The sequence below is a fragment of the Alligator mississippiensis genome, chromosome 1, assembly GCF_030867095.1.
Source record: "Alligator mississippiensis isolate rAllMis1 chromosome 1, rAllMis1, whole genome shotgun sequence".
Lineage (NCBI taxonomy): Eukaryota > Metazoa > Chordata > Crocodylia > Alligatoridae > Alligator > Alligator mississippiensis.
The window spans coordinates 158543395-158571014 of NC_081824.1; the positions used below are offsets into that span (position 1 = coordinate 158543395).

The window sequence follows — 27620 nt, forward strand, 5'->3', positions numbered from 1 at the left end:
TAATGGAATATTTTCTGCTTCATGACTGACAATATGACTGCTCCTTTTCTAGTATCAGAGCTGTATCATTGCTAGATTTCATTTGATTTAAATAATGTATTTATATTATCATTAATCCTACTGGCCAAAGATCTTTCCTTAGTAACTTTTTCTTCCCTTTAAAATTCTCTGTATTTCATTATTTTATTCATATATATCAATTTCTTATTTTTTCCATCTGTTATATATTGCTAATGGAATTCCCCATTAAAATAATGTACATATAAGTCCATCCCTAAAATAATACAATACACAGTAATGTTTAAGGAAATAATCTATTGTTAAATAAAGTCAAAGGATAAATGGATTCCCACTGACATAAAATGAGCATTGGACCAGGCCCTGAGAGGGGAGAGTATCTCACATGCAACACAACATGGCTTGCAGTATGGATGCTTTCTTGGAGATACTCCATGCAGGTATTAACACCATGCAGTACTGCCTCCCTTGTGATGTTGCCACAGCTCAGGCTCTCAGCATTTTTTGCCACTTGCAGAACTTTGCAGTAGATTAAATCATGTGCTGCTCTAATTGTTTATTCATATTAGAGTTGCACCAAGGAACCCAAATCATGGACCAGGAGCCCAAATGTGTGTGCGGTACTATAAAAATGTAGAACAAAGCGATGGCCCTTGATTCAAAGATTTTGCTTCATATATCATTTAATTAAATGATGTTCAACAGGAAATAGCAGAGAAACCTATTTATGTATATTACCATACCATAAAGAGGCAGAAATACTTTATTTTTGGTGCAAAAAAATCTCTCTCTGTTCTATGCACTGCACCATACAGAAAAAAATCTTGAACTAAAATCCAGTTGTATATTCTACAACAGATCATTTTCCCTACGAACTGAAAATAAAAGGATACTTTCTCTGTCTTTCCTCCACAACTAAGCTTCCAGGGGCTGAATTCCACATCCATGTCCCAAGGAGGTAGGTCCTTCACTGTTGAAACCTGTGTGAGTTTTTTTGCTAAAGTGACCAATGACCTCAGGATTCTGGCCAGGCTACAGTACATTTCACTTATTGGAGAATAACTAGATATGTTGAAGATCACCAATGTTCAATGTAATTTGAAGTAAACTAAACTACTGAACAGAAAAAGATTCCTTCCTCATGAGAAGATAATTAACTAAGGGGGTAGGCAAAATCTAAATTACCTTGACTACAGTCTGCCTTGACATCACAGATGCTACCAGTTGTCCTTTTGCTGTAAACTCTTAAGTATTAATTTAATAATTAAGTTGTTGCTATTAGCAAGTTTTTCTTCTTTCTGTATGGCTTTGCCATCAGAATTGCATTCCTTTGTATCCTGTATTTTTTGTCTCTTGACCACTACTTTACTTCTAAAGAATTCAGAGTCAATTAAATTCAAAGTCAGTCGGATAGAAATCTATATTCCAGTGTATCAGATAAATTAGCATAGATTACAAAATAGCCATAGCAATGTAAGTAATTTTTTTTTCTTTCAACATCCCAGAAGCTGATGGCCACTGTGGATGCAGTAGTTAGTTTGCCAGAAATTCATTATAGCCTTTGCTAGTGCTTTACTAAAGTTTGGAATCTCTTTGATGTCCCTTACCCACTGAGGCAGCTCAATCTGAATGGCATCAACAGTGCCAGAGTATCGAGAGCCAAAAGTTTGTGTTATATAACCACCACTATAATAATTCCCATTTTTTGGACTAGGATTGGTTGGAGAAGGAACACAAATGTACATTTTGTTCTGATCGTCAATAAATTTACCTAGGCTTCTATGTCCTCTAAGCAACGATTCAAAGGTGACATTGCCCAGCTGGTTGGCAAGATATTGAATAGAAGAGCCTGATGCAGAAAATAGCCCTGAATTGAGTGATGCTTTTGAAATGGTGTAGCCTAATTCTATCCATTGTTCAGGGTGTGCTTGGCCATGGATATCCACAATAAGGCCTTCTGTCATGTGCAATTTTGCAGACCTCATAAACCCCATGTAGTCTTCCCAGGCCTCTTCTGCTTGGGGAATTCCAAAGGTAGCTTCTTCCTTTTCTCTGTTAGCATCCATCTTGAATCTCTGGAGATGATTTATAACCACATGAGGGAAGAAGCCTTTAGTAATTTTTCTGATTTCTTTAGCAAGAGCCTGACCTACCTCTATGACATGCCTGTCTTGATTTGTAGCCACCTTGCACTTTTGAAAGTCTTGAACGGTTCCTGGAGGACAGTCATGAGAGAAGATACAAGAGGAACTGTTTGCATTCCAACAACCAGCATCTCTATCAGGGATGTCTTCAGGTTCCATTGCTCCACCATGTGGAACAGAAATAATTATGTTCATGTTGCCCAGCTGATATTCTGTGTAACTGTTGTGGCCATAGATAGTTTCTATAGGTTTCAGGAGCAAATATAAAATGCAAATGAAGAATAACCGCATCTTTTCACAGAGGGCAGGAAGGTAAATTATGCCCAGTCTATCAGTACCTAAACAAAAGCAAAAGGCAGATGGTAATAACATTTACAACTGGAATACATTCTCTGGTGTTTTATCATGGGGCAGAAAGTACTGCTTGAAAAACTGTAGTTAGAGATTAATCATTTCTAGTCTAACTGCCTTCACTGCAAAGTGGTGAGTACACCAATATATGACAGAAAAGAACAGATGGATTTATGGAGTGTTGCCAGATAGACCTAATGTGGCCTCAGATTTCACTCACTTTCACAGACGACCCACCAAAAAGGTGGATGGCTTTGCCACATACTCAGAGTGTGGTGGGAAATAGTGGAAAATGGGAGGACAATAGACCTCCCTCCTCTTTTCCAGGTCCCACCCCAAAAAACACAGAAAAATAGGTAGATCTGGAGAAATATTTCTAATGATTTTTCCCCCAACAGAACTTTGCCTATTGTCCCACCTAAAATATTAAGATGATTGGAGCAATTCTATAAAGTTTCAAAATCTTTCAGTGAAATTTGGAATGAAGTTGTTTTGGGGTTATTGGTTTTGTTTTGTTGCTATTTGTGGGTTTGCAGGCACTGAAAGCCCCTTTTGTTCAAAGTTACATAACTGTCAACATTGAAAAATCTGCTAAAAAGTCCTTTTCTACCTCAGAGCAAAATGTTAAAAAGGTAAAAAGATTAGTGCTAGGAGCCAGGAGATGATAAGGTCTGGTCCTACTTCTGCTGCAGACTAACCATAATAATAACAACAAGCATTCATGCCATTAGAAGCCATTTTTATTTGGTACAAAGGACCGTGAATGTGGCATATGAACCGGGGTGGATCCAAAAGGGGTGCAGTGGCATAGTCACACCATTTCTTTCAGGTCATGCAGCAGGAACAGAAGCCAGGGATTTTTTTTAAGCCCCTGAATCAGGTAAGAAGTCCACACTACCCAGCATCCTTTCCCTCTGTGTTCAGCAACATATTCTGTCCAGGGATTTCTTGGACAGCAGCAGTGGCAGGTCCTCCTCCCTGCCCATTCCCTTGTAGGTGTTCCCCACGAGCATGGGGGCAGACTTAGAGAAGGCAAACCTTCCCATTGCCACTGCTGCTGTCTCCGGCCGAGCCCAGCTCCCCACAGACCGGCCTGGACCAGGCAGGAGCAGCTCTGGAGTTCGCCCCACCTCTGGAGCGGCTGGAGACAGTGGCAGTACTGGGCTAAGGGGATGAATGGAAAGGGAAAGGACATGTCACTGAGCATGGAGGGCAAGGGAGATGCCAAGAGCAGGCGGGAAGATTTTTTACCTAATTTCGAGTCTTCAAAAAGTCCACAGCTGCTGCTCCTGTGGCATAGTCTGCCTGCCTCAGTGGGGTGGGGGAAAGTTGGGAGAGGGGGTGTAGTTGCCCTTGCAATTCTGGTCACTGCTCTCTCACCCCCTTTTCCAAATCCTGGATCAGCTCATGCTTGTGAATACTGTTTGACTTTATAGTTCCACTTAGGGAAACCAATATGTTTTAAAGACCTCAGTAAACCTTTCTATATCTTACATAGCTGCAATTCACATTGCAATTACTGATGCTTACAGTGCTTTCTAGCTCAGAACCATTATCAACACTTCAGATAAATCAGAATCCAGAATACTACTTCTCACAGAAATAAATCAATTAAAAGAGAAGTATCATAGCCGGCTTAGCTACCTTCTGCTTCCACAAGTTCAGGGTAACAAAACCCAGCGCTGCCTCCATGGGTGCATGTAGAAAGCCAAGGGGGGGGAGGGGGGAAATGCCTGCTGTGCTGTATGTTCTGTTTCCCTTGCAGAGTGCTTCAATAAGCACACTGGAGAGACTATGGGGTGGTAGCAGAGTTGGGAGGATAGGCAGCTTGCCACTGCATTCTCTTTCTCCTCTTCCTGCCTCTGGAGGGTGATATATTGCTGCTGATCCAGTCAGAGATGTCCCTATCACTGAAACATATCTTCCAGGATTTGACAAAGCAATAGCCTGCAAGAGGAGGATACCATCCATACCCTCTGTAGGTGCAGTGCTGTCACTGAGACAAGACAGGGGCACAAGAGCTCCACTCGGACTGCCCTAACCTGCAGCAGGTCTTCTAAGAACCACTCTCCTTCTCTTGCGGGATTGGGGACTGTTGGAGAAACCATCTCCTGCTTCCCCGCAGCAATCTTTCCATGGAAAAACTAAACAAACTCACCAAACTGCAGAAATTATTTGCCTTGGGCAGAATCTGGCCCAGGGATACAGGCAAAGCATCAGCAGCAACACCAAGGATATCACCTCCCTCTCAAGGATGCAGATTTTCTTAGGGAGACTCAAGTTTACTGCTCTTAACTAGTGACACAGCTGGTCCTTCCCCACCAACTGCTAAGCTGTTTATTTATTATCTGCGGCAGCTGACATTTCTTTTGCAATTTCCTGTTACTGAAAAGAGAGTCAAATTGATTAAAATGTCACCTTCCCCATTGGAAACTCATGTTTCAAAGATATTCACAATCAGAGCCATATGTAACTCTCAGAACAAAACCCTCAAATGTGAGAGTCACCCAGAAAAGGCTCAGACTTGGACTCAGGTTGTGGAGGTTTACAAACAACTTGGTGAGCTTAGGCTGATTTATGGCTTTGTCCAAAAAGCATGTAGTGAGGGGCAGAATTAGGCTCTAAGATCCCCTGATTAACATGAGGCAGGAAAATATCCTACAGCCCACCCTAGTAAAAAGGCTCTTTTTTTCACAGGGAACACTAAGCCCAACATGATGGCTTTTCTGAAAAGAGGGGGCGACTGCACCAGGTGTGAGGCCTCAGGGCAAGGAAGGTGAGACTGATTCTCTCAGTTATCTATTTAAGGAGTGATACTACACGCAAAACTCCCATTAACTCCACTGGAAATTTTATACCAACATGCCAAGTGCAGGACTTACACCTCAAGCTTCTTGCTTATAACAGAAATGTCAGGTTGTAACTAGTTTCAGTTTCAAAGTTTAAACATTTTAAACTCCACTATTTTAAACACTAAAGGAATACTATTTCTAAACATCCAACTATACAAATGCCCTATTATTTTAACCTAGTCAATAGTTAAAACACTAAATTAAGGACTACTGACCTGCAAAGAATAATAAGCAGGACTAACTGTGTCTCGGGTCTTGGTCTCTTCTGTTTGGTATCGCTTCTGAAGAGTGCCTCTGCTTCCCAGTTTAGAGTTATTTTGGTTTTTTAGCCTCCCTCTAGAGGCCAGTATGAACCAAGCAGCCAGCTGAAAAAAAAAATCTATATGCCCTCATACATGGAATTTAACAAAAAAGAATTAGAAAACAGAGAAAGGTGTAACAGTATAGGACCAGATCGGCATCCTTTTTGTACTCAGTCATTCCATGCACTCTTATATCCCATCACAAACACTATGCCAATACCAAAAATATGATCTCAGGCTAGCTCAAGAGATCGGTAATGGAGGCAAAACTTTTGACTATCAATATTTGGACCCTCGCTCCAAGCTAGACTAATGGTATTTGTGATTGTTCTCTTTTGCCATTTGTCCAACTAGCAAAAGTGAGTCTATAACATTGTTTTCTCTGAGGTATTTTCACGAAAATAGTCCTAATGCCTTTTTCTTTCTTCAAAAGTGTGTGTGTGTGTGTGTGTGTGTGTGTGTGTGTGTGTGTGTGTGTGTGTGTGTGTGTTGGGGGGGATAGAATGTATATGGTCAGGTCACTCATTTCTCCCTAGCAGTGTGTGACAGGCTCACGACCACTGCACCAGCAGATGGGCATGCCCCACCTCCTGGGCTATGTTTCACCTGGGTCTATTTGCCTGCCACCAAAAAAAAAATAAAAAAATCATAATATAACAATAATTCAACTAAAATAGGTCAGATGGTATGGTGGGCATGGCAGCAATGCTCCCTTGCCAAGTGCTTTTCTTCAGCATTTGGGGTATGTCGGTGCCTAGTGCACTCTTCTCTCACAGATTCTTAAGTCAGTGATGCCCCTCGCTGGGCATGTTTTCTGGCCTTAGTTCCATCTGGCCAGGTACTATCATGCCTCAAGGTGCATCTCTCTACATCTGCATGATGCTCACAATTCTGCCAGTCCCCTGCGGGTTCTCCCCTCAGTAGGCTCCAGCAGTGTCCACTGGGCTGCCCTCTCCCAGCCCAAGCTGACTTGTGGGGGTCATCGCAGGTGCCAGAGAATGGTATTGGGTCTGGGCCGTTCAACTCGCCAGCTGCAGCAATCCACCTGGCACCTGCGGGAGCCCCCAGTGCTGCCCGGGTGGTCCTGGCATCCAAGTTTTTTCTGGGAACTTTAACACCCGGGAGAGCTACCAGACCCCTGTGGGTCCTTCCTGGGTGCTCCAGTGGTGAGATGGGCATGTGCTGCCCCTCTGGGCATGCTGGCCTTGCATGGATTTGCTGAGTCCCTTCCGGCCACAGGAAGAGTGTCTGGCTCCACTGCCAGTGCTTCCACTCATCTCTTCCTTGGCTCTTCTTCTGAGCTTCCTTTAAGCTCAAAGCTTTCTCGCACCTGACCAACTGGCAGAGCTCTTTCTGGCTGCATGGTGCTGACCGGCTCACCCGCAGACCAGCCACATGGACACCAGCACTGTGGTAGGTAGGTCTGGAGCCTGTCACACAGTGAACAACATTTTATTTAACTCAGAATTGTTCTCTGTTATAACTGAAGGAGAAAAGGAACTGGAAATAACTAGAGACAGTTGGATGAAAGGACCTCTAAGAAGGAGACAAACTTTTAATGAAGGTGGGATTAAAGTGTGTGGAGGAAAATCTCTTCAGAAACCATCACAAGGAGGAAGAGGAGGTGGATCTTTAGAGTTCAAGTGATCTCTGATAGGCAGAGGAGCATTAGAACAAAGGTGGCAATGGACAAGACTAGCAGTGAGATAGGACCAAAACTAAGACTACAGAATTGGAACAAATCCTGCTCACCACACTGAAAGTCGCTCTGACTTAAATGTATGAGACAAATGAGATCTGACCTATGGGTATTAAGAAGAGATGGGGCTGCTCCTGAATGGAGATTTTAATATGAATGCATCTGAAATTCCCAGTGACATCAGATAGAGTCTTTGGTACTCAGCACTTCTCAGGATTAATTTCACCATTTGTTCCTCCTGAGCAAGACCTGCTTGAGATGACTAGGCCTGACATCAGTTCTGTTCTAAAGATATTTGTGATTGTGCTGCACAATTTCCTGGAGTTATTTTGATAATATTGATATATCCATGACCTTGAGTCATGGGTTCCTTTTTAAAGAGGGCACATCATTTATTGCAGAAGGGACATGGCTCTTGTACTTCAAAGCCAGGTTCTTCTGACTATAGATTGACATATTTTCTTACTATAAATTAATTCACATTCTTTATTGGTGAAGATATAGCAACAGCTACTCATGTCCTCATCAATTACCTATGATACTTCAGATGTAGTTTCTGTCACTCTTGGTATTTTCTCAGGAAGCACAAAGACAAGAGTCAAATAAAACTTAACTAGGTTTGACAATGCATTTCTCCTCACTACTCCCTTTGTATATTTTCCTCTAGATAGTTGATTAAGGGCTTTGCTACACATTAGTTTTAGGTGGCTCAAGGAGCCCTTAACCCCTGGACTGTTGGCACATTAAGACACGTAAACTTGAGTTAATCACTCTTTAGGCATCTTAAAGTTACACCCATTCAGGGAAGGTTTATCTCTGACCTGTGTGTCCCAGCTCATTTTCCATGAATGTATGACCATTCCCCAGAGATAAGCCTCCCAAGCTTCAGTCCGCCAGTATCCCAGAATGCAATGTCCTCTCCTCCCACCCTCCTGTTCTGTGTGGATAACTCACAGCTGTAGCTCCTAGTCAGGCCCCTGCTCGCCAACCCTCTAGTGGCAAGTCACAGCTGTGCACCTCAGGGACAGTCAGAGAAGGTTTTTAGGCTGAGCATGTGTACCTACTTTAAACTTAAGCTAACACTAACACTGATCAACATTTGCGAAGCTTAACATGTCATGTGTTACAAGGCCCTAAATGTCTACCAGGTCTCTACCCATTCTCCACTTGTATGCACAAAACCACATGCTTTATTTGTAAAGACACCTTTTCAGGGATGTGACAGGCCCTCACCCCGCAACCTTGGGGGTGGACTGCCCCTGAGCCTACTCACCCATCACTACTTTGGGTGTTAGGTGTACCTCTGTAATGTTGCTTGTGGTTCTTACCGTCTCAGGAGCACCCTCCTTGGTGCGTCTTCTGTATGACTCCTCCTCCCTTATATCCCACCCCTTTCCACTTGGGTGTTATCATCATAAATCCCAGGCTGCTCCTTGATGTTGCTGCAGGTGATCATCAATGGGATGATACTCCAGTGTCACAGGAGCTTGCTGTGACCCATTACACTTAGAGAAAAAATGCTAACACAAAAGAAAAATAACATCACTCAATGTGTCTCAAACTGAGTGGTGGACAGAGCTCTGTTACCCCCACCCCCCTCACTGAGCTGCTTGCTTCCGAGCATTGGGGTTTACGGGTCTGCTTCCTCAGCACTTTGTTCCCCTTTTTCTATCTAGCCCATTTTTCCCCAGGGCTTCTCCTTACTGCCCCTTAGCCAGGTGCCCCAGAGGCTCCAAGTGTTCCCTGCTGGGCCTGCTTATGGCCAGCAGTGGGTGTCCTCTGATGATGCACTTCAGGCGTGCGGATGAACTGCCAGGAAGCTAGGGCATCACGGGCCATCCCTCCAGGGTTCACCCTTGTCTGGCCACCCTCTTCTGTCCCCAGCTGACCCTACTTGTAGTAGGCTCTGGTCTTGCACAGGCTGGCCAACTCTGCTGCTCTGGTGCAGGTTGCCTGGTCCCAGCGAGTCGGTCTGGCCCCAGGCCAGCTACTGTCCTGAGGCATCCAGGCCAACTCTTCTGTCTAGAGCCTGGATGCCCCTCTGTTTTGCCCTGCTTTAGGCTCAGGCAGGCCTGGGCCTGTTCCTTTGGCTCACCTGTTGGCATATGCAGCAGTGACTGTGTGCTCCCAGTGGCAAGGAGCACATCTGGTTCCGGTTCTGGCACCCAAACACTTCCTGCTGTGTTCCTGGCCACCAGGCCATTTTTCACCATGCGACCACTGGGCCATGCTCCAGTCAGGGGCTGGCTCTCTGGCTGAGAAGCAGCAGCTGTGCCGGTTGTAGTCCAGCCGCCAGGGCTGCCGCGCTGAGGTAAATTGGGTGGATGCCTGCCGCAAAGGAAAAATCCATTTTAAAATTAAGACATTCAGACAGACCTTTTGAATAGGTAGATTCTGCAATACACATCCAAGTCTTGGCATTTTCACTCACAGAAACACATTAGACTCACTGGACCTTGCCAATATGACTGCTATCACTTTTGCATGCAGGCAGGAGATGGATTTCCCCAAGAATGCATGCAATACTTGTTGTCCAAATGCCTTATTCCAAATTATTGATGCAAGTACACATACATATAATTTTGCACATAGAGAAGTGAAAGCTGGCTACTGATAATGCATATATACAGAATTTGGTAAAGAGGCAAAATACTGTGAGACCCTAATTCTAAAGTTCAAAATCAAAACTTTCATTAACTCCGTGGCAACTCCACTAAAAAGGACTAAGAGGTTTCATCTGGGCACTACATCTCTACTTCAACATTGAAAACCATACTGTTAAAGGAGATTATATTCTTAATCACATAAATCCACATAGTTATAGAGAGTTATAGTGAATTCATTCTGGGCTATATATCATAGTTTGCAAACCACAAAGATGCGCATTCAGCAACTAACCAGTACAGCATATGCTTGTCTTACACAGTCACTTACTAATGAGAATCATGAAGAAAGATTTTGTATCAAGGTAAATGGTTATTTTTTCAAACTATTTTTATTCCATGGTTATGCTGTGGGCACCTGTAAAAGTTCCTCTTTTTCTTGATTTTTAGTATACCCATAAAAAGAATGAGTTTGCAGGTATGTTGCACTGTACTGAGGATGTATGATTTTCTTAAATGCACCTGTTGGAGACAACAGCTCATTTCAAATGGCTGGCTATGAACAAGAAATGATTTCTGAAGCTATCTGGATTCTTCTTGGCTATTTAAACAGCACCTAACGAAAAGGTTACTTGGGTTTCTGTGGCTGTTGGTCTAATTCATATCTTTTGAATTGTACAAAGATTCATGACTGTTCCTACTATACATATGATTTTAGATGCCAAACAGCTATAACTTGCTTATGTAGCAAAAAGAGACAAGCTCAAACATTTCTCTTACAAAACTAGATTTTCAGTGAGCAAATTAGAGTCAGTTTAACCAATGTAGCCTGTGGGAACAACATTCTTGGCAGTCCATCAAAACACCTGTAAAGGGAAGCAAATAAATAGACCAGGTTTCATGTTTCACCCAGCATAACAGAAAATTATATTTTCTGCTTTGAGAAAAGAAGACCTTTTCATTTAAAAATGAGCAGCATTAAAAAGGAGTTAAAATAAATGACTGTGTAAAATTGTTCATTCTTTTATTTCTTGATATGAAATAGTCATCAGGAAATAACATTTTTCTGATGCATTTTCTATTCCCAACTCTACATTTAATGCTACATGCCAGCCATGGTAACAAAAATGCCAAGAAGGTAAAACGATAGGATTCAATGGAACCATTTCTAGTCTTACCAAAACTTCTAAGCACATAAGCTAATCATGAAATTAAAAATGTTACTTGCTAGATACACCATCTGTCTAGTACATAACCAAAAGAATGTGTCACTTTCTAGCTTCAGCTGACATTCATGGGAAATACAGCAAAGATGCACAGGTGGTTTGCCTGGTTCCCTCTCAGTACGCTCTGGTGGGGTAGCTCACAGAAATATTACACTCATATTCCTTCCTTAAAGGAGACATTGGTGAGCTACAAATACAGGGGTAGCCTCAGCTGGTATAAATCAAAATAACTCTGTTATAGATAGGGTATTGATCAGGATGATGGATTCTGGCCACATTTTCTTTCAAATGTCCCTTTATCAGACGTTTCCTGTATCATTTTAAATTCTTCATTCAAATACAGTTTAAAAATCTATGCTTGTTCACCTTTTGCTAAAGGTATTATATATACTATTTCAATTCCAATAGGCAAAGCAAAAAGATTGAGCAGAAAAACTGAAACACATTTTGGCTATTCATGGTTGGGTCTACATGACACACTGACTGCACGGTTGTTACTGAGCAGTCATTTACTATGCAGTAGTGTCACTGAATGGCTTTTAGGTGATACTGACTGAGCAGTAGGTCATTACTACAGATCAGTAGTGTCACATCACGCTTTGTGCCACGCGACGCTACTGTGCAGTAGTAACGAGCTACTGCACAGTCAGTGTCTCATGTAGAGGGGACCCATGTTTCTATACGTTTAGCCCTGTGCCCAATAAGAATAACTTCAGTGAAATAAAGCGCATTAAAGACAGGTCAGTTATGGTTTAATCTTGTGTACTGATAGCAATATTTTTAATGAAAGAAACAAATACATGAAAGAGTAAAATAAGTTTTATATATATATGTTTTGTTTTGGGTTTTTTTGGTTGTTTTTCTGTGTTGTGGATATATATATGTACCCACTACACAGAAAAACAACCAGAAAACCCCAAAACAAAGAACAAGATTCAATAACACTGTTCTTAAAAAGTTCAGCGTTAAATATTGGTTCAGGGCAAACTATTGCAAACATCTGAGTCACCAGGGAATTTAATGGTCCAATGCTCTTCTTTTCAATTTTTAAGCAACAAGAGAAATGTTGCTAGGGGAAAATAATTTATTCTTATATAAAAAATAACTTTATAGAATCATAGAAAATGAAGATCAGAAGGGATCTCAGGTGGTCATCTAGTCCAATCCCCTGCTCAAAGCAGGACCATCCCCAACTAGATCATCCCAGCCAAAGCTTTGTCTACCCGGGTCTTAAAAACCTCCAAGGATGGAGCTTCCACCACCCCTCTGGGTAACCTGTTCCAGTTTTACTATCCTCCTTATGAGAAAGATTATCCTAATATCTAACCTAAATTTCCCTTGGTGCAACTTGAGACCATTGCTCCTTTTTCTGTCATCTGTCACCACTTTGGAACCACCCTTCAGGTAATATTTGTCCAGATCCTTTTTGTAGTGGGGGGCCCAAAACTGGATACAGTACTCCAGGTGTGGTCTCATCAGTGCCAAATAAAGGGGAATAAACACTTCCCTAGATCTGCTGACAAGAGTTCTACTAATGCAGCCCAGTGTAAAAGGCGACAGTTTAATCAGTTTGACTCTCTTTTCAGTAACAGAAAATTGCAAAAGAAATGCCAACTGCCACAGATAACAAACAAACAGCTTGGCTGTTCGTGGGGAATGAACAGCTGTGTCACTACTTAAAAGACTTGTAAACATAAGCCCAATGCCGTAAGCCTTCTTTGCAACAAGGCCACACTGTTGACTCAAACCCTCAAACCCAACTTACCATCCACAGTTAACGTCCAGGTGCTTTTCTGCAGGGCTGCTGCTTAGTCAGTTGGTCCCCAGCCTGTACCTGGTACATTGTTCTATCCTAAGTGCAGGACTTTGCACTTCACCTTATTTAACCTCATGAGATTTCTTTTGGTCCAATCCTTTGATTTATCTAGGTCTCTCTGAATGCTTGCCCTACTCTCTAGTATATCTACTACTCTCCTGAGCTTGGTGTCATCTGCAAACTTGCTGGGGTGTACTCCATACCATTGTCCAGGTCACTGATGAAGATATTGAACAGAACCAGTCCCAGGACCAACACCTGGGGTACTCCGCTTGATACCAGCAGCCAACTAGACATTGAGCCATTGATTACTCCCCTTTGAGCTCAATGATCCAGCCAGTTTTCTGTCCACCTTACAGTCCATTTATCCAACCTATACTTCCTTAGCTTGCTGGTGAGAAGGTTGTGGGAGACTGTATTCAGCCTTGCTAAAGTCAAAGTACAGTACATCTCATCCACTGCTTTTCCTGGATCCACAGAGCCAGTCATCTTATCATAGAAGGCAATCAGGTTGGTCAGGCATGACTTGCCCTTGGTGAATCCATGCTTGACTGTGCCTAATCACCAGGAATCCTGGTTTTCTCTGTTTAAAATTTTCAAATTCTCTGATTTAAAAAAATCCAAAATTTATATTTTTCCATAATTCAAATGAAATGTCACTATATATATAGGTATCAGCTGAACACAATGTTTTACTGATATATTTAGTTTTAAAGCAATTTGGAAGCCTACCAATGCCTGAACTATTATAATAAAATAAATTCTAAATACCTATATATTTTGGCATTTGATTTAGTGTTTATTATCATAGAAAATCAGAACTCCCTCTGCTCCCTTTGCTCACCAGAATGTGGGTCCAGTGGCAGCTGTCCCCCACACTGCTTTGTGGTGCTGAGAAGCCCTGATATGCTAGTGCTCCTCAATCCCAAGCCATAGCCCCCACAAACCTGCTGCTGCCCCTTACTCCAGACCTGTTGTCTCCCACCCCCAGGCTCTAGCCTCCCAGTATGTGGGGAAGAGGGGGGTGTGGGGCAGGAAGGAGATGTGTGTGGGGCAGAGATGTCCATAGGCGATATCACAAACAATGCATGGGGGGGGGTGTTTACCCCCCCAGATATGTGTGCCCATAGCAAGGTACAGGCCTGAAGCCTGGCTGGACTAGCAACCAGACCACCTTCATAGCAGTGGGCAGGACCCAGCACAGGAACATGGAGAGGGTAGCGAGACTTGCTGCTGCCGCCGCCACTACTGCTGTGCCATTACTGCTGCCACTGCCACTACCCCCACGGCAGCTGTGCCTCCACGGAGTAACACCATGCCACCAACAGCATGAGGAGTAATGGATGGGGGGCAGGAGTCCATGCTGCCCTCACCTCCTTCCACTGCTAGCTGCTCATGTGTCAGACCATGGCTGTACCCTGCACCCATGGCCTGGCCACCACCATTCCCCTCAGGCCACCTGAACTGCACCCCACCCAACCTTCCCTCCAGGGCAGAGCTACGGCCTGGCACAAGTGACTGGTGGCAGGAAGAGGTGAGGGCAGCTTGGTCCCCAACATTGTCTGTTACTCCTTGTGCTGCTAGTGACATGGCATTACTCTATGGTGGTGTGGCTAGTGTGGGGCTCCTGGTGGTAGCAGTGGTGGCAGCAGTGTCTCACAGCCCTGCTCCACCTGCCCACACCAGGCCCCACCCAGTGCCAATTCGGCCAGGCTGCATCCCCGCGCCCTGCTGTCAGAGACAACTCGAGCAGGGGGCAGGGCCCAGGGCAAATCAACCTGTGTGGGACCCTGCCCCCAGACACAAGGAAGCTGGCGACAAATTCAGCGGCAGGGAGGCAGGTGCCAAGCAGCTGGACATGAAGCCAGCGGCAGCACGGAGTCACCGCATCCAATTCACAATGCTCCGCAGGGCCCCACAAAGCGCAGGGCACAGGGTGGTTGACCCAATTCGTGTTCCCTCCCCCCCTTCCCCCCGGGACAGCCCTGCTTGCTCTGGATACAGAAATTTGGGGAAGACATCATGTGCCCCCCTCAACATGTTACCTATGGCACCTGACCCCTCCCTGTGATTGCATGCAGTGGCAGGGAACCAGCCCCTGCACTAACCTCCCCAGATGAGTCACCTGTGGCTCCGTCCCTCTCCCTGGCTAGGGCTGCCAGCCATGCATTATTGCCCAAAGCCTGTGAGCAGCATACCCTACAGCTGGGCAGCACCCCCAGCCCCAGCTATCAACCCTGCTCCACTCCCTCCCTCACTGTGGGGCTTAGCATGAGCCACTGCCACAATCTGCCCTCCCCCAACTTGCCTATGCCCACCTCCCACATGGATTTACCTGTAGGCAGCTGGCAGAGGTGCTCTCCACCATGCTGCCTGGAGCTGTATTGATGACTATGTATGTGCATGTGTGCATACACACAAATGCATGTGGTGCCCCCTGAATCTGAACAGCCTCCTCCCGCTTCCCCCAGCCCAAAGCAGCTACTTGCAGGCTGGAACTCTGCCAGCCTGCAAGGGGAAACCTGCAGTTTCCTGCATTTTTCTTCTTTAAAGGAAAAAATCCATTTTTTTCCATGGCAAACAGAAAAGCAAGATCCCTGCTAATCATCGTCTTCTCCTCCAAGTGCTTAGAAATGGATTCCTGGAAGACCTGCTCCATGATCTTTCCAGGAACTGAGGTCTGACTGGTTGGTAGTTCCTTTTCTTAAAGATGGGCACTACATTTGACCTTTTCCAATGATCTGGGACCTTGTCCAGTTGTTGTGAGTTTTCAAAGATAATGGCCACCAGTTCTGCAATCACATTGGCCAACTCCCTCAGCACCCTTCATTGCATCCCATCTGGCCCCATGGACTTGTACAGGTCCAACTTCACTAAGTAGACTCTAACCTGTTCTTTCACCAGTGTTGGCTTCTCACCTCCTCCCCAAACTGTGCTGGCAGGTGCAATAATCTGGGAGCTGTCCTTGCCTTTGAAGACTGAGGTGAAAAGCAATTGAGTACTTGAGCCTTTTCCACATCATCTGTCACTAGGTTGCCTCCCCCATTCAGTAAGGGATTCATACTTGCTGAAATTCTTATAGAAAGCCTTCTTATTACCCTTTATGTCCCTTACTAGCTGCAACTCTAATTGCACTTTGGCCTTCATGATTTTATCCTTGCATTCCTGAGCAGTGCTCTTATACTCCTCCCTATTTGTTTGTCCAGGTTTCCACTTCCTATAAGCTTCCTTTTTGAGTTTTAGCTCACTAAAGAGTTCCTTGCTAAGCCAAGCTGGTCTTCTGCCATACTTGCTAGTCTTCCTGCACATCATGATGGTTCATTCCTATGCCCTCAGTAAGGCTTCTTTAAAGTACAACCAGCTCTCCTGGAGTCCTTTCCCCCTCAGACTGGCCTCCCAGGGGACCCTACCCAGCAGTTCCCTGCGTGAGTCAAAGTGCTTTTCTGAAGTCCAGCATCTGTAGTCTGCGGCTCTCCTTCCTCCTTTCCCCAAAGTCATAAGTTATCACCAGGGATCCTGGTTTTCTCTGTCTAAATATCCCAAATTCTCTGATTTAACCCCTCCCACCATTCTCTGATTTAAAAACCTCAAATCCATGTTTTATTGCAATTAAAATGAAATGCATATATATATATGTATATATTTATATATGTATATGTATATGCGTGTGTATGTATGTATATGAATATACATATCAGTTGAACACAATGTTTTATTGATATATTTACAACTGTAAAGCAGTTTGGAAGCCTATCACTGCCTTAATCATTATAAGAAAATAAATTATAAATACCTATATATTTTGGCATTTGATTTTGGTTTTCTCATGTAAAATCAGAGCACCCCCTGCCCCTTTTGCTCACCAAGATGTCGGTCCAGCTGTGGCTGTCCCCCCGTTTTGTGGTGCTGAGCAGCCCTGATATGCTGATGCCCTGCCCCTGTCATTGTCCCTCACTCTTGACCCAGAGCCTTCCCTGGCCCTGCCAGTGCCCCTCACTCCTGACCTGCAGCCCACTACTTCCCCCAGCCCTGCTGGGAGGAGACCCCCAGCTGCCCCTCCCCAACTTGCACACTACAGGATGGTGATCTGTGGGGACACAGTGGGGACAGCCTCCAGCATGAGGTGCATGCAGCGTACCTCATGCATAAACACAGGCAGCACCTGGGGTACCACATGCTGCCCTGTGCTACCGGCTCGGGCTGGGCAAAGAGGACCAGTGGCAGAGAGGACCAGAACTGTGCTCCACAGCAGCATTGTGAAGCTGAGCGTGGCTCTAGCCTGGGCCTTGCTATGGGCAGCAGGACTACGGCGAGGGGCTCCAGATGCTCTCCATTCTACCTGGGCCAGAGAGTGGCAGCTGTGGCTCATGCAGGCAGCAGCGGAGCAAACCTGGCCCTGGCACAGGCTGGATGGAAGAGGAGGAGACACACGTGGCACCCCTTTCCCCAGGCTGGGGCTTGCATGCACCATGCCAGGCAGCCTGGCCATGGCTCCCTGCCCCCCCAGCAGCATCTCCCAGTCACCCTGCCCTTGCTATTGCCCCTGAGACCATGGGCACAGGCCCCTAACACTGCCAGCCTGGCCACTCAGCTCCCCACTTCCCCCAAAGGACCCCCCCACCCACTTTTCCCACCCACTTCTCTCACTGGAGGGGCAGACAAGTCTGGGTGAGCCCTACCGGCAGAGCTGGGCTCACTGGTGGCATCAAGTGCTGCCTCAGACCCTCCTGCCTCACCCCAGCCCTAGCACCGAGACTCCTTTCCCCAGCACTGGCAGGCACCTGCTACCCCCTCCAGACACCCCAGCTACACACACACACACACACACACACACATCCCACCCCCACACAGCCCCCAGTTTCCCAAGTTTTCCTCTTTTAAAGGGAAAATCTGTCATTTTCCCCTTTAAAGGAAAAAATCCACATTTTTCCATGTTTTTCATAGTTTTATAGTTGGTAGGGTCAGCAGGGACCTGAGCAGATCATCAAGTCTGACCCCCTGCCATGGCAGGAAAGAGTACTGGGGTCAAACGACCCCGACTAGGTGACTATTCAGCCTCCTTTTGAAGACCCCCAGGGTAAGACTGAGCACCATTTCCCTTGGAAGTTGGTTCCAGATCCTAGCCGCCCTGACTGTAAAGTAGCGCCTCCTGATATCTAGCCTGAACCTACTCTCAATCAACTTGTTGCCGTTATTCTTAGTTACTCCCGGTAGTGCTCAGGGGAACAGGGACTCTCCCATTCCCTACTGGTCCCCCTTGGCAAGTTTATAGACAGCCACCAGATCCCTTCTCAAGCTTCTCTTGTAAAGGCTGAACAGGTTCAGGTCCCGTAGCTTTTCCTCATACGGCCTGCCTTGCTGCCCGCTGATCACGTGAGTGGCCCTCCGCTGGACCCTCTCTGTGTTGTCCACATCCCTCCTGAAGTGTGGTGCCCAGAACTGGACACAGTACTCCAACCTCCTTGGACCTGCTTGTGATGCATCTGTGGATGCATGGCAAGGTGTGGTTAACCTTATTGACTGCGTCCTCACATTGGCAGCCCATGTTCATCATGGAATCAATGACACCAAAGATCCTTTTCTGTCTCGGTGCTGACAAGAAGGGAGTTCCCCAGCCTGTAGGTATACTGCTGGTTCTTCCTCCCCAGGTGCAGTACCTTGCACTTGTCAGTGTTGAAACCCATCCTATTCTCATCCACCCACCCCTGTAACCTGTCCAGATCTAGTTGTAGCCTGTCTAGTGTGCCCACTTTCCCCCACATCTTAGTGTCACCTGCTAATTTGAACAAGGTGCTTTTCACCCCCTCATCCAAGTCACTGATGAAGATGTTGAACAGTACAGGCCCAAGAACCAAGCCCTGGGGTACGCCACTGCCCACATCCCTCCAGAATGAAAATGACCAGTCCACCACCACTCTCTGGATATGGCCCTCCAATCAATTTGCTACCCATCTGACTGTGTAGGCGTCGACACCACAGTCACCTAAATTTGTAATTTGAATGGGGTGAGAGACAGTGTCAAAGCCCTTCCTGAAGTCCAGAAAGACTATGTCCACCGTGACACCTGCGTCCAAGTATTTTGTGACCTGGTCGTAGAAGTCCACCAGGTTGGTCTGACAGGACCTGCCTCGAATGAACCTATGTTGATTGCCCCTAAGCATAATCTCGCCTGCTGGTCCCTTGCAGATGTGCTCCTGGATCATTTTCTCAAAGAGCTTTCCCAGGGCTGTGGTAAGACTAACGGGCCTATAGTTTCCTGGCTCCTCCTTCCTCCCTTTTTTGAAAACGGGGACCACATTGGCCCTTTTCCAGTCCTCTGGCACCTCTCCAGAGCACCACAAGTGCTCGTAAAGCTGTGCCAGGAGTCCTGCAATGACATCTGCCAATTCCCACAGCACTCTGGGGTGGAGATCCCGTGGGGAATGGAAAACCCAGATCCCTGGTTATAAGATGACTAGGAATTTCAGCAACACTCCTATTTGTTTAGTATAAAGAACATTGCTTACATTTGTTTGACACACAATGTTTAAAATTCACAATGAATACATATTATAGAACAAGCAAGGGTAGCCAATCTGCAGCATATGTGGGACAGGCAGCCTTTGTGGGTGTCAAGCAGCAGATCAGAGAGCAGGCAGGCAGCACACTGGCAGATTGGCCAGGGAGCACAGGAAAAAGCAGAGCAATATATTGGGCAGTGGACGGGGCCTGTCAGTTAATTTCTAACAGGGCTGCCAAAAAAGTTGGCCCCTACTGTTATAGAACATCATAACAACATACAAATTAAGGCTGATTTTTTGAGGAGGAGGAGAAAGTGTGCCAGTTTAACTTAAGGTGTATTTTTAAACCAATATACTTATTTCAGTGCAGCAAACTTATTTAATTAGGAACAAGTTTAAGCTAAATCAAAATCAGCTGGAAAAAGAAAGTGCCTGTCTAGCCATTTGCATCATTTTAACTATTAGTTTAAAGTTACAACTTTAATGAAGCCAGTGCAAATCTGTATTAATTAATCTTTTGTGTCATGGTTAACCCTAGAATTTAATAATATTGCATCCCGGATAAATTTAAGCCACTAAAGAGATGAAAGGTGATACATACTAATTAGGGGTGTGTGAAGTGGGCCATATTTGATTCAGATTCAGCCCGATTTGGGGGACAGTGATTCAATTGGTTGATTTGGAACACTGTCCTGATTCGATTCGGCCTAATCTGAATCTGAAGATTTGATTCTGATCTGGAGAATCAGTGATTCAGCCATAGACACAGCCTTAACTATTTTTTCTACATACCTCAAAGTACCAGGTACAGCTTGTAAACACTGAGATGGTGGGATGGATGAAGTGCCCCACGGGAGTGTGGGGGGGCATGTGCACCCCCTATACGTCGCCACTGATACAAGTGCAAGTAGCGTAGCACCGCACGAAACAATGGACGATGCGAGACTGAGGCAACTGCATGATGGCGTCACATACCTGCCTCACTCACCCTCTCACAATGCTTTACTCACATCACTGCATAGCTGTATTGCATGCTTCTTTGCATAAGATCAATTTTTTCTTGCACAGAGCATGTTTCTGGTATAGATAAGGTCATTGCATATAAGCAAATTCGCACAAAACGAATGTGCATAAAGAGAGACCTGAGCGTATAGATTTCAAGAAATTAGGGGAATATAATGAGAGCTAACATAAGGAATAACTGTCTGTCTATCTAGGCCTAGAGATAAGCCTGACTCCCTGGCTCCACTTAATTCTGTCTTCCTAGTTCCTGCCTCTGTTTATACCTGTTCCCTGGTTCAAAGTCTAATTTGCCTTGACAGCCAATTCATTACCAAGAATGCTAGCTTTGAAAATATTGAGAAATGGAAATCTTAAATACAATGAGCCAGATCCTATTCCACCTATAAGGTGTTTGGTCAAACGTACATATTATCCACTTTAAAAGGGGAGGGGAAAGGGAAGGGCTGTTGCTTTGGGAGGTCGCAGCAGCTGTTTCACTGTAGAGCAAATTTTCCTAATTTTGACCCTGGATGATAAAATCTGGAGTGATTTTGCTACATTTGTCTAACTTCAGAATCTCATAGCAGTAACAATTACATCATAATAGATTTATTTGGGCATTTGATAGCAGTACAATAATTGGGCATGTCCCCACGTGGAGAGGCATGCATTTCCAGGGACACAAAAAACAGCAGCACATATTTGTGCCACTGCTTTGTGCCCCAGGTTACACCCTTGCATGTGTGCTCCAGTACACGCCAAATTGTCCCAGATAGGGTAGAGAAGCTGGGGCCAGCTCCTGTGCGGGCCCCATGGTGATCCTGGGGACTTCCCAGGGTAGCAGCTGCATGGATCCTAGCCAGCAGGCAGAGTGTGGCTCTGGACAACCAGGCTCTGTTTCTTACGGTGCATGCTGCCGCCGCATGCACTGCACTGAATTAGTGGCAGTTTTTTTTTATTTTTTGATATCAGGAAATCCCGGTATCAAATTCTGGCACCTCACTGCAAATTTGCAGCATGGCATATATTTGTACATTTGCTGTGTGCAGTTTACAGTGCCACACACAGGTTTACAGAGTTGCAAGCCACACGTGCACACTTGTCTGGAAGCACCCATTATATCTGCCTGTATTCCATATGAATTTAGGTGCCTAAGTGTCATCCTAATCCACCCTGGTCAAATACCTGAATATCTTGCATCTACTCTTATAATCCATCCTGCATCAAATACCTGCACCTATATTTGTAACATACCATCACCTTAAGACTGAGTCACAAAAAAACCGGCAAGGAGCAAGAGGAACCACCAACCTTTTTTAAGTTAACGGTTTCTTCAGGGACAAAGTGGAATACGATCACATTTAGACACGTAAGCCCATTTATGTGCCTAATAGTTCAAATAGAATCTGACCCAATGTATCACCATTTTCTAGTTGTTCAATGGCCATTACTACTTGAGATAGATAATGCATTTAAAACTGAGGATTGAATTTAAGAAACTGCTGCTGCTACTGACATTTTTTTTAAATCTCAACTCTATTTTTGCTCTCACTTTTCTGAGAAAAAAAAGAACAAATTATAGTAGAATTTCCATCTTCTGTGACTCAGTCTAGGAGGACACATGACAATGAAGTCAGACTGGGTGACCACAATGTTTCCTTCTGGCTCAAACATTTATGAATAACAATGGGCATGTCTACACGTGTGCTTTAATGCGCATTATCTTATTTTAATGCAAATTAAAGTGTCATGTATAAAACCATGGGCATTTATACACAGACTTTTTTCTCCTGCCATGCACTGGAGATGCACTGCTCCAGAGCAGATTCGATTAATCGAATCAGTTGTATAAGAAGCAAAATGTGCGTCAGCATGCAGAAAATGGGGCCAGTATGTGTTTGAACTACAGCACCTTCTATGTTTTAGTTCAAGTGGGCCACCGCCATTTTTCAGTGCTGACACGCATTTTGCTGCTTATACAACTGTATGTGTTGCTACGCCAGGCACTCTTCAAAGTGCCCGGCACAGCGGCTCTTGCATATGTAAAAATGCCCCATGCTTTTTACTTAATGCGCATTAAAATAGGCTAATGTGCATTAAGCATCACTTGAAAAGCATGTGCTTTAGTTAATTCCCATTAAGGCTGGCTAATGCTCATTCTCCTAGTACCTCACAATGGAAGGCACCTATTTCCAAGTGCGGAGGCTGCTCCGATGCATTGTAATTACAATGCGTTGGAGCAGACTCGATTAATTGAGTCTGTTGGGGTGTGGTAATTACCACACTCCAGCCAGCCTCCACATCTCATATATTAGCATCCCCATGCTTCAAAATGGTGGCAGGCATGCTTTATCTAAAGCTTGTCGAAAAAGCCATTTTGAAGCATGGGGACACTGATGCATGAGATGCAGGAGGCTGCTGGAGCGCAGTAATTACCACACTCAATTAATCAAGTTTGCTCCAACACGCTGTAATTACAGCATGTTGAAGAATCCTCTCAGCACATCTACAGGCACCCCTAGTGCCTCCTCCAAACGCTGGAAGTCCTGCAACCTGGTTTCCTTCCTCCAACTCTGTGAGAGTTGTTACACACACAAAAAAAGAAAATTAAAATGTCAGAATTGAGGAGGCCTTGTGAGCTTCTTGAGCCTATAGTTTGGCAATACTGAAATCTTCTTATCATCTAATGTATACCAGTCTAGACCTGGGCTTTTCATGCATTATAACTTCAAGCTGATATAATTGTGCGGGCTGCGCCCTGATCCCACCTTTGTCGCCATGTGCGGCGGCAATTCCAATCTCATTCCCGTCGCCATGTGCGAGCCGGGGGCGAGCCGGGCCCGTCTTCGTTGCACACGGGCTGTGGCCAGCAGCCCGGGCACGCAAAGCTGGAGAGAACCGCGGAGTGGTTTAGTGCACGCGAGTTAGAATTAGTTACAGAGGCGTAATGGTTGATTGAAAAGATTGTTTACTTACAGCCAAAGATGGTATTGGTGTAGGCTGGACAGGTTTCCAGGCACAGCTCCCGCTTAGATTCTCGCTAGAGGAACACGACAAATCAATTGCTCCCACGGAGTTGTTCAGGCTCCGCGGGTCCAGTTCGGTTAGGTTCGAAAAGTTTCCCCGGAGTTACTTAGGCTCCGCGGGTCCGAAGTTACAGGAAAGAGGTTAAGAGTTACAGAGGAAAGAGTTACAGGTTGAGAGGCGACCTTGTGGCTGCCTATAAGTTCATCACGGGGGCACAGAAGGGAATTGGTGAGTATTTATTCACCAAGGTGCCCCCGGGGGTTACAAGAAACAATGGCCACAAGCTAGCAGAGAGCAGATTTAGATTGGACATTAGGAAGAACTTCTTCACAGTTCGAGTGGCCAAGGTCTGGAACGGGCTCCCAAGGGAGGTGGTGCTCTCCCCTACCCTGGGGGTCTTCAAGAGGAGGTTAGATGAGTATCTAGCTGGGGTCATCTAGACCCAGCACTCTTTCCTGCTTACGCAGGGGGTCGGACTCGATGATCTACTGAGGTCCCTTCCGACCCTAACATCTATGAATCTATGAATCTATGAAAGGGATACGTCTGGGATTGCGCTCGGCAATGGGGAGAGGCTAGAAGCGAAAGTTCCGTAGGCTCGGTTCTATTGCCTCTATTGCCTGCTTAGGGGAGGTGCGTTTGGTCCGCGAGGGTCCGCAGCGCTTGGAGATCTTCACACAGAATCTCTCTCGTCCTCCCTCCTCCGGATGTTCATGGAGTCCTCCAACTTGGGCGGAAACCACACAAGCATTTTGTACGGCTAGCAAGTCAATCGCTAGCCGCCACGTGTGCCTACATTAGGAATTGGCCAATAATGTGGCACAAATCCTAATACAAATGGCGGGAAATCCTTTGCAGCGTGTATCACTATGATGCAAAAGAAATGCACCCTGCAAAGAAGCTGTAATTTGGCGGAAAATCCCCTGTTGCACCAGAGTTCTCTCTTGCAGCAGAGAACTCTACCGTGCAAAGAAAACGACAAATAGCAGGAAATAATTTAGCGGTGCCGAAGCGCACACACAAACAAAAATCACAACTTTGGGTTGTGACAATAATCAGGAAAGCCAGTGATTTTTTAAAAACTTTTAACCCCATCAGGTGTCGGCAGTCTCTCATGTGAGCTTTTGGCTATACAGAAAATGAAGGCATGATTAGATAAAAGGAATCCCTGACCCCAAGCTCATGATGACATGGAGTCCTTATGGTTTCATCCCCCATAGCATGGCCAGCTTGTGCCTCATCACTGCCAAATCAATCACTCCGAATATCAGTGGCATGAATATGCTAGTTACATTGGTATTCAGAGCTTGCTCCTCCACTCACATAGTTGTACCTTATGAAATTCCTTTCCTGGTTAATATGGGTGCCTTGGCTTGCCTCAAAATAGGATCTAGTCAGTTTTAGGGCTCCTAATAGCACAGCGTTGACAGAAGTTGAGATGGGTTAGGTCCATTTTCTGATTGCCAAATGCAGCCATTATATATGGCTTAGACTATACCCAGATTGAGGATGGAGTTCAAGAAAAAACAAATCGTTGCTTTGGGAGCTCACCAGGGTATTACACAAGGTATGGTAATTCAGCAGACAGGACAGGCATCAGGTGTAGGAGAAAAAGAATATGTGAACCAGAAAGCTCTCTCAAATTCTCTGCGCTAAGTAACCCATCAGGTATAGACACACACTTCTCAGCCCATGATGAACAGCACCTGAATACTCTTTAAAGTAAATGCCTACATCTTTTGCATCACGTGAGGAAAAAAAGAAAAATAATCACTATACCAATGTAGTGATAATGAGTTCTGGAAAATATCTGTTCTGTGGACTCCATCACTTGTGGGTACAAACTGTGTACTCCTGTGTACCTTAGCATTTGTTTCAGGGATTTTAGAGAATCAGCTCAAGGAATCAAGCTGATTTTTTAAAAGTGTGTGGGATTTGTTTGTTTGTTTGTTTAAGTGCAGTAAAACTCAGCTTGCCCCATCACAAGCTGCATGTTGCCTATTTTAGCCTAATATTGTACCGATGTAAAGGCAAGACACTCTTTTTTTCAGCTTTTCAGCCAGTCAGTAATCTAAGAATATGCCTACGCTTCCTCTGTGGCAATTGTGAGACAGTCCTGCTTGCTTGCTTCTGCTCCCCAAACATCACTTGCAAAAACATGACATGCACTTACTTTTTAGAGTACGCCTAGAATTGCAGTCTCAGACACTGGGGGCAGTGTACATCTGGTACCACTCCACTGACAACCATACATCTTTTCTAAAGCATTCAGCATGTGCAGACCTGGAGCAAACAGGTGTGTGGTCACAGTCTCAAAATTGCTGTGGAGACATACAACTATAGCCTAATTTTTCCCTCTGTTCTGTAAAACCAATGCATGTTTTGCCCAAACAGTGCAGGGATGGGCCTCATCTGTATCTTCTTAATCCTCCAAGTCACCTATATTTCAACATTTATAACTTTTTTTGAAGTGGTCTCATTCACGTATTACCTTCAGTAGCACGTCAGTTTTAGAGACGCATCCAATACAGAGCATTCCATTGTAGTTACTAATCAAGTGCGACTGACTAAACGACCTCTGGAGGTCCCTTCCAGCCCAACTTCTTCGACTTCAAGCTGCAAACGTCACACAACTGATGTACAATGTGTTTAAGCTGATGATTCATATTCTTAAAAAGAGATTTGCATCTTCTTGCTTGTACTGCTATTTATCCTCTTGCCATTTATATCCCTGTAAGAAAGCATCAGATGTGTATATATATTTTGCGTCTACTGCAGTTTTCTTTTTTTTTTTTCCTTTATAATGCACACCTACCAGGAAAAAAAGGAAAGAAACTTCTCTTTTGGTATGTGAGGGTACCAGATGTGCACAAGACAGCAAGAAAAGAAAACAAAGGGCTAAGAAAAACCATCAAATACGATAAGGGCACCATTTCCCCTGCTTTCTGACTCTGAATTTGACTAGGGCAAGGCTAGGGACAAATGGTTATGCTGAATTTGCATTGTAAGCAGAACTGCCAACCTTAAATGCTCTCAAAAAATGAGTCAGGCCCCCAAATTAGGACAAACTTAATCTTTGAAAGCTTCATTTCTATATACCACTAATATATTTTGGATTTGTATTATTTTTTAATACCCAAAAGAGTGAGGAATTGATTATTGTAAAGATGGAATGAGAACATCTCCACGCAATCTCCACCCCTCCCCCTGCTTTTTTTAAGGAAAATTGCGCGCTCCCCAAATCAAATCAGCGAAAATCGATTCCAAATTCATGACTCATTCAAGAACCACATGTGGCTCTGCTACTAGCAAAACACCCTCCACACCCAGCTGGGCTTCAGATGCTTCCAAATCCTTTGGCAAGCATCCCATGTGCAGGCCCAGGACCGGAGGCTTGGGGTTTGGATACCGCCGAGTTTCACTCACCCTCACTTGTACAGCCGCAGGACCAAACTGGGGAGGAGTCCCAGTTTCCCACAGAACTGGCACATAGCCGAGATCTTCCTGCTGGAAGTAAAAACAGGAGGCTAACTATGCATGACCTCAGTCAGGGTACCTACCACCCCCTGCCAAGGTGGCTTTCCCCCTGCAACTAGGATAACCAGCTTCCTGGTCACGAGGGCTGAAGAAACCCAGGAAACACAGAGCAAAGCAGGAACGTGAATTTCTCCACACAACACCTTTGGGAAAACCTATGGCAGTGCGGGTATCCCTGTTGCCACTCGAGGGGCGCTCCTGCAGCAGAGGGCTATTGTCCACCCCCACCCTCTTCCTTCCTGTGCTGGGGACCTGCCCAGACCCATCAGCACCTCCCAGGCCAAAGGGCTGTGGGAAATCCCGGCCACATCCCGGGCTCGTCCCTGCGGGGGGCCGCACCACACCCCCCCCCGCGGGAACCACAGCAAGGCTGAGAGCGGGAAGAAGGTGGGCTATGGCTCCTAACGCGCGGCTGCAACACCCCTATGCCCCCCCCTTCATACACATGCGCAATACCCACTCCCCCTCCCAGCATACCACACGCCACCCGGCTCTGCGGAATACAGTTTTCTTTCCCTCCGTCCAATCCCCGCCCTCCCCTGC

At 45.3% G+C, this 27620-nt stretch overlaps 1 protein-coding gene across 8 annotated transcripts; it reads right to left on the bottom strand.

Annotated features, from left to right (window-relative positions):
- Positions 1–683: 683 nt before the first annotated feature.
- On the bottom strand, positions 684–27486 carry LOC102557807 (uncharacterized). 8 transcript variants are annotated; one of them, XM_059715842.1, is made up of 8 exons: positions 26967–27485; positions 25714–26271; positions 23490–23553; positions 23282–23401; positions 9462–9694; positions 8695–8886; positions 5581–5730; positions 684–2500 (listed from the first exon to the last, which is right to left on the bottom strand). In XM_059715842.1, exon 8 carries the CDS (start codon positions 2451–2453, stop codon positions 1512–1514), a length of 942 nt encoding a protein of 313 aa, XP_059571825.1. In that variant the 5' UTR covers positions 2454–2500; positions 5581–5730; positions 8695–8886; positions 9462–9694; positions 23282–23401; positions 23490–23553; positions 25714–26271; positions 26967–27485; the 3' UTR covers positions 684–1511. The 8 variants fall into 8 exon arrangements, with proteins under 8 accessions (XP_059571825.1, XP_059571812.1, XP_059571808.1 ...); XM_059715829.1 differs by lacking the exon at positions 23282–23401 and adding an exon at positions 4672–4898 and having other exon boundaries at positions 23490–26271; positions 26967–27486; XM_059715825.1 differs by lacking the exon at positions 23282–23401 and having other exon boundaries at positions 23490–26271; positions 26967–27047; positions 27350–27485.
- Positions 27487–27620: the final 134 nt, after the last annotated feature.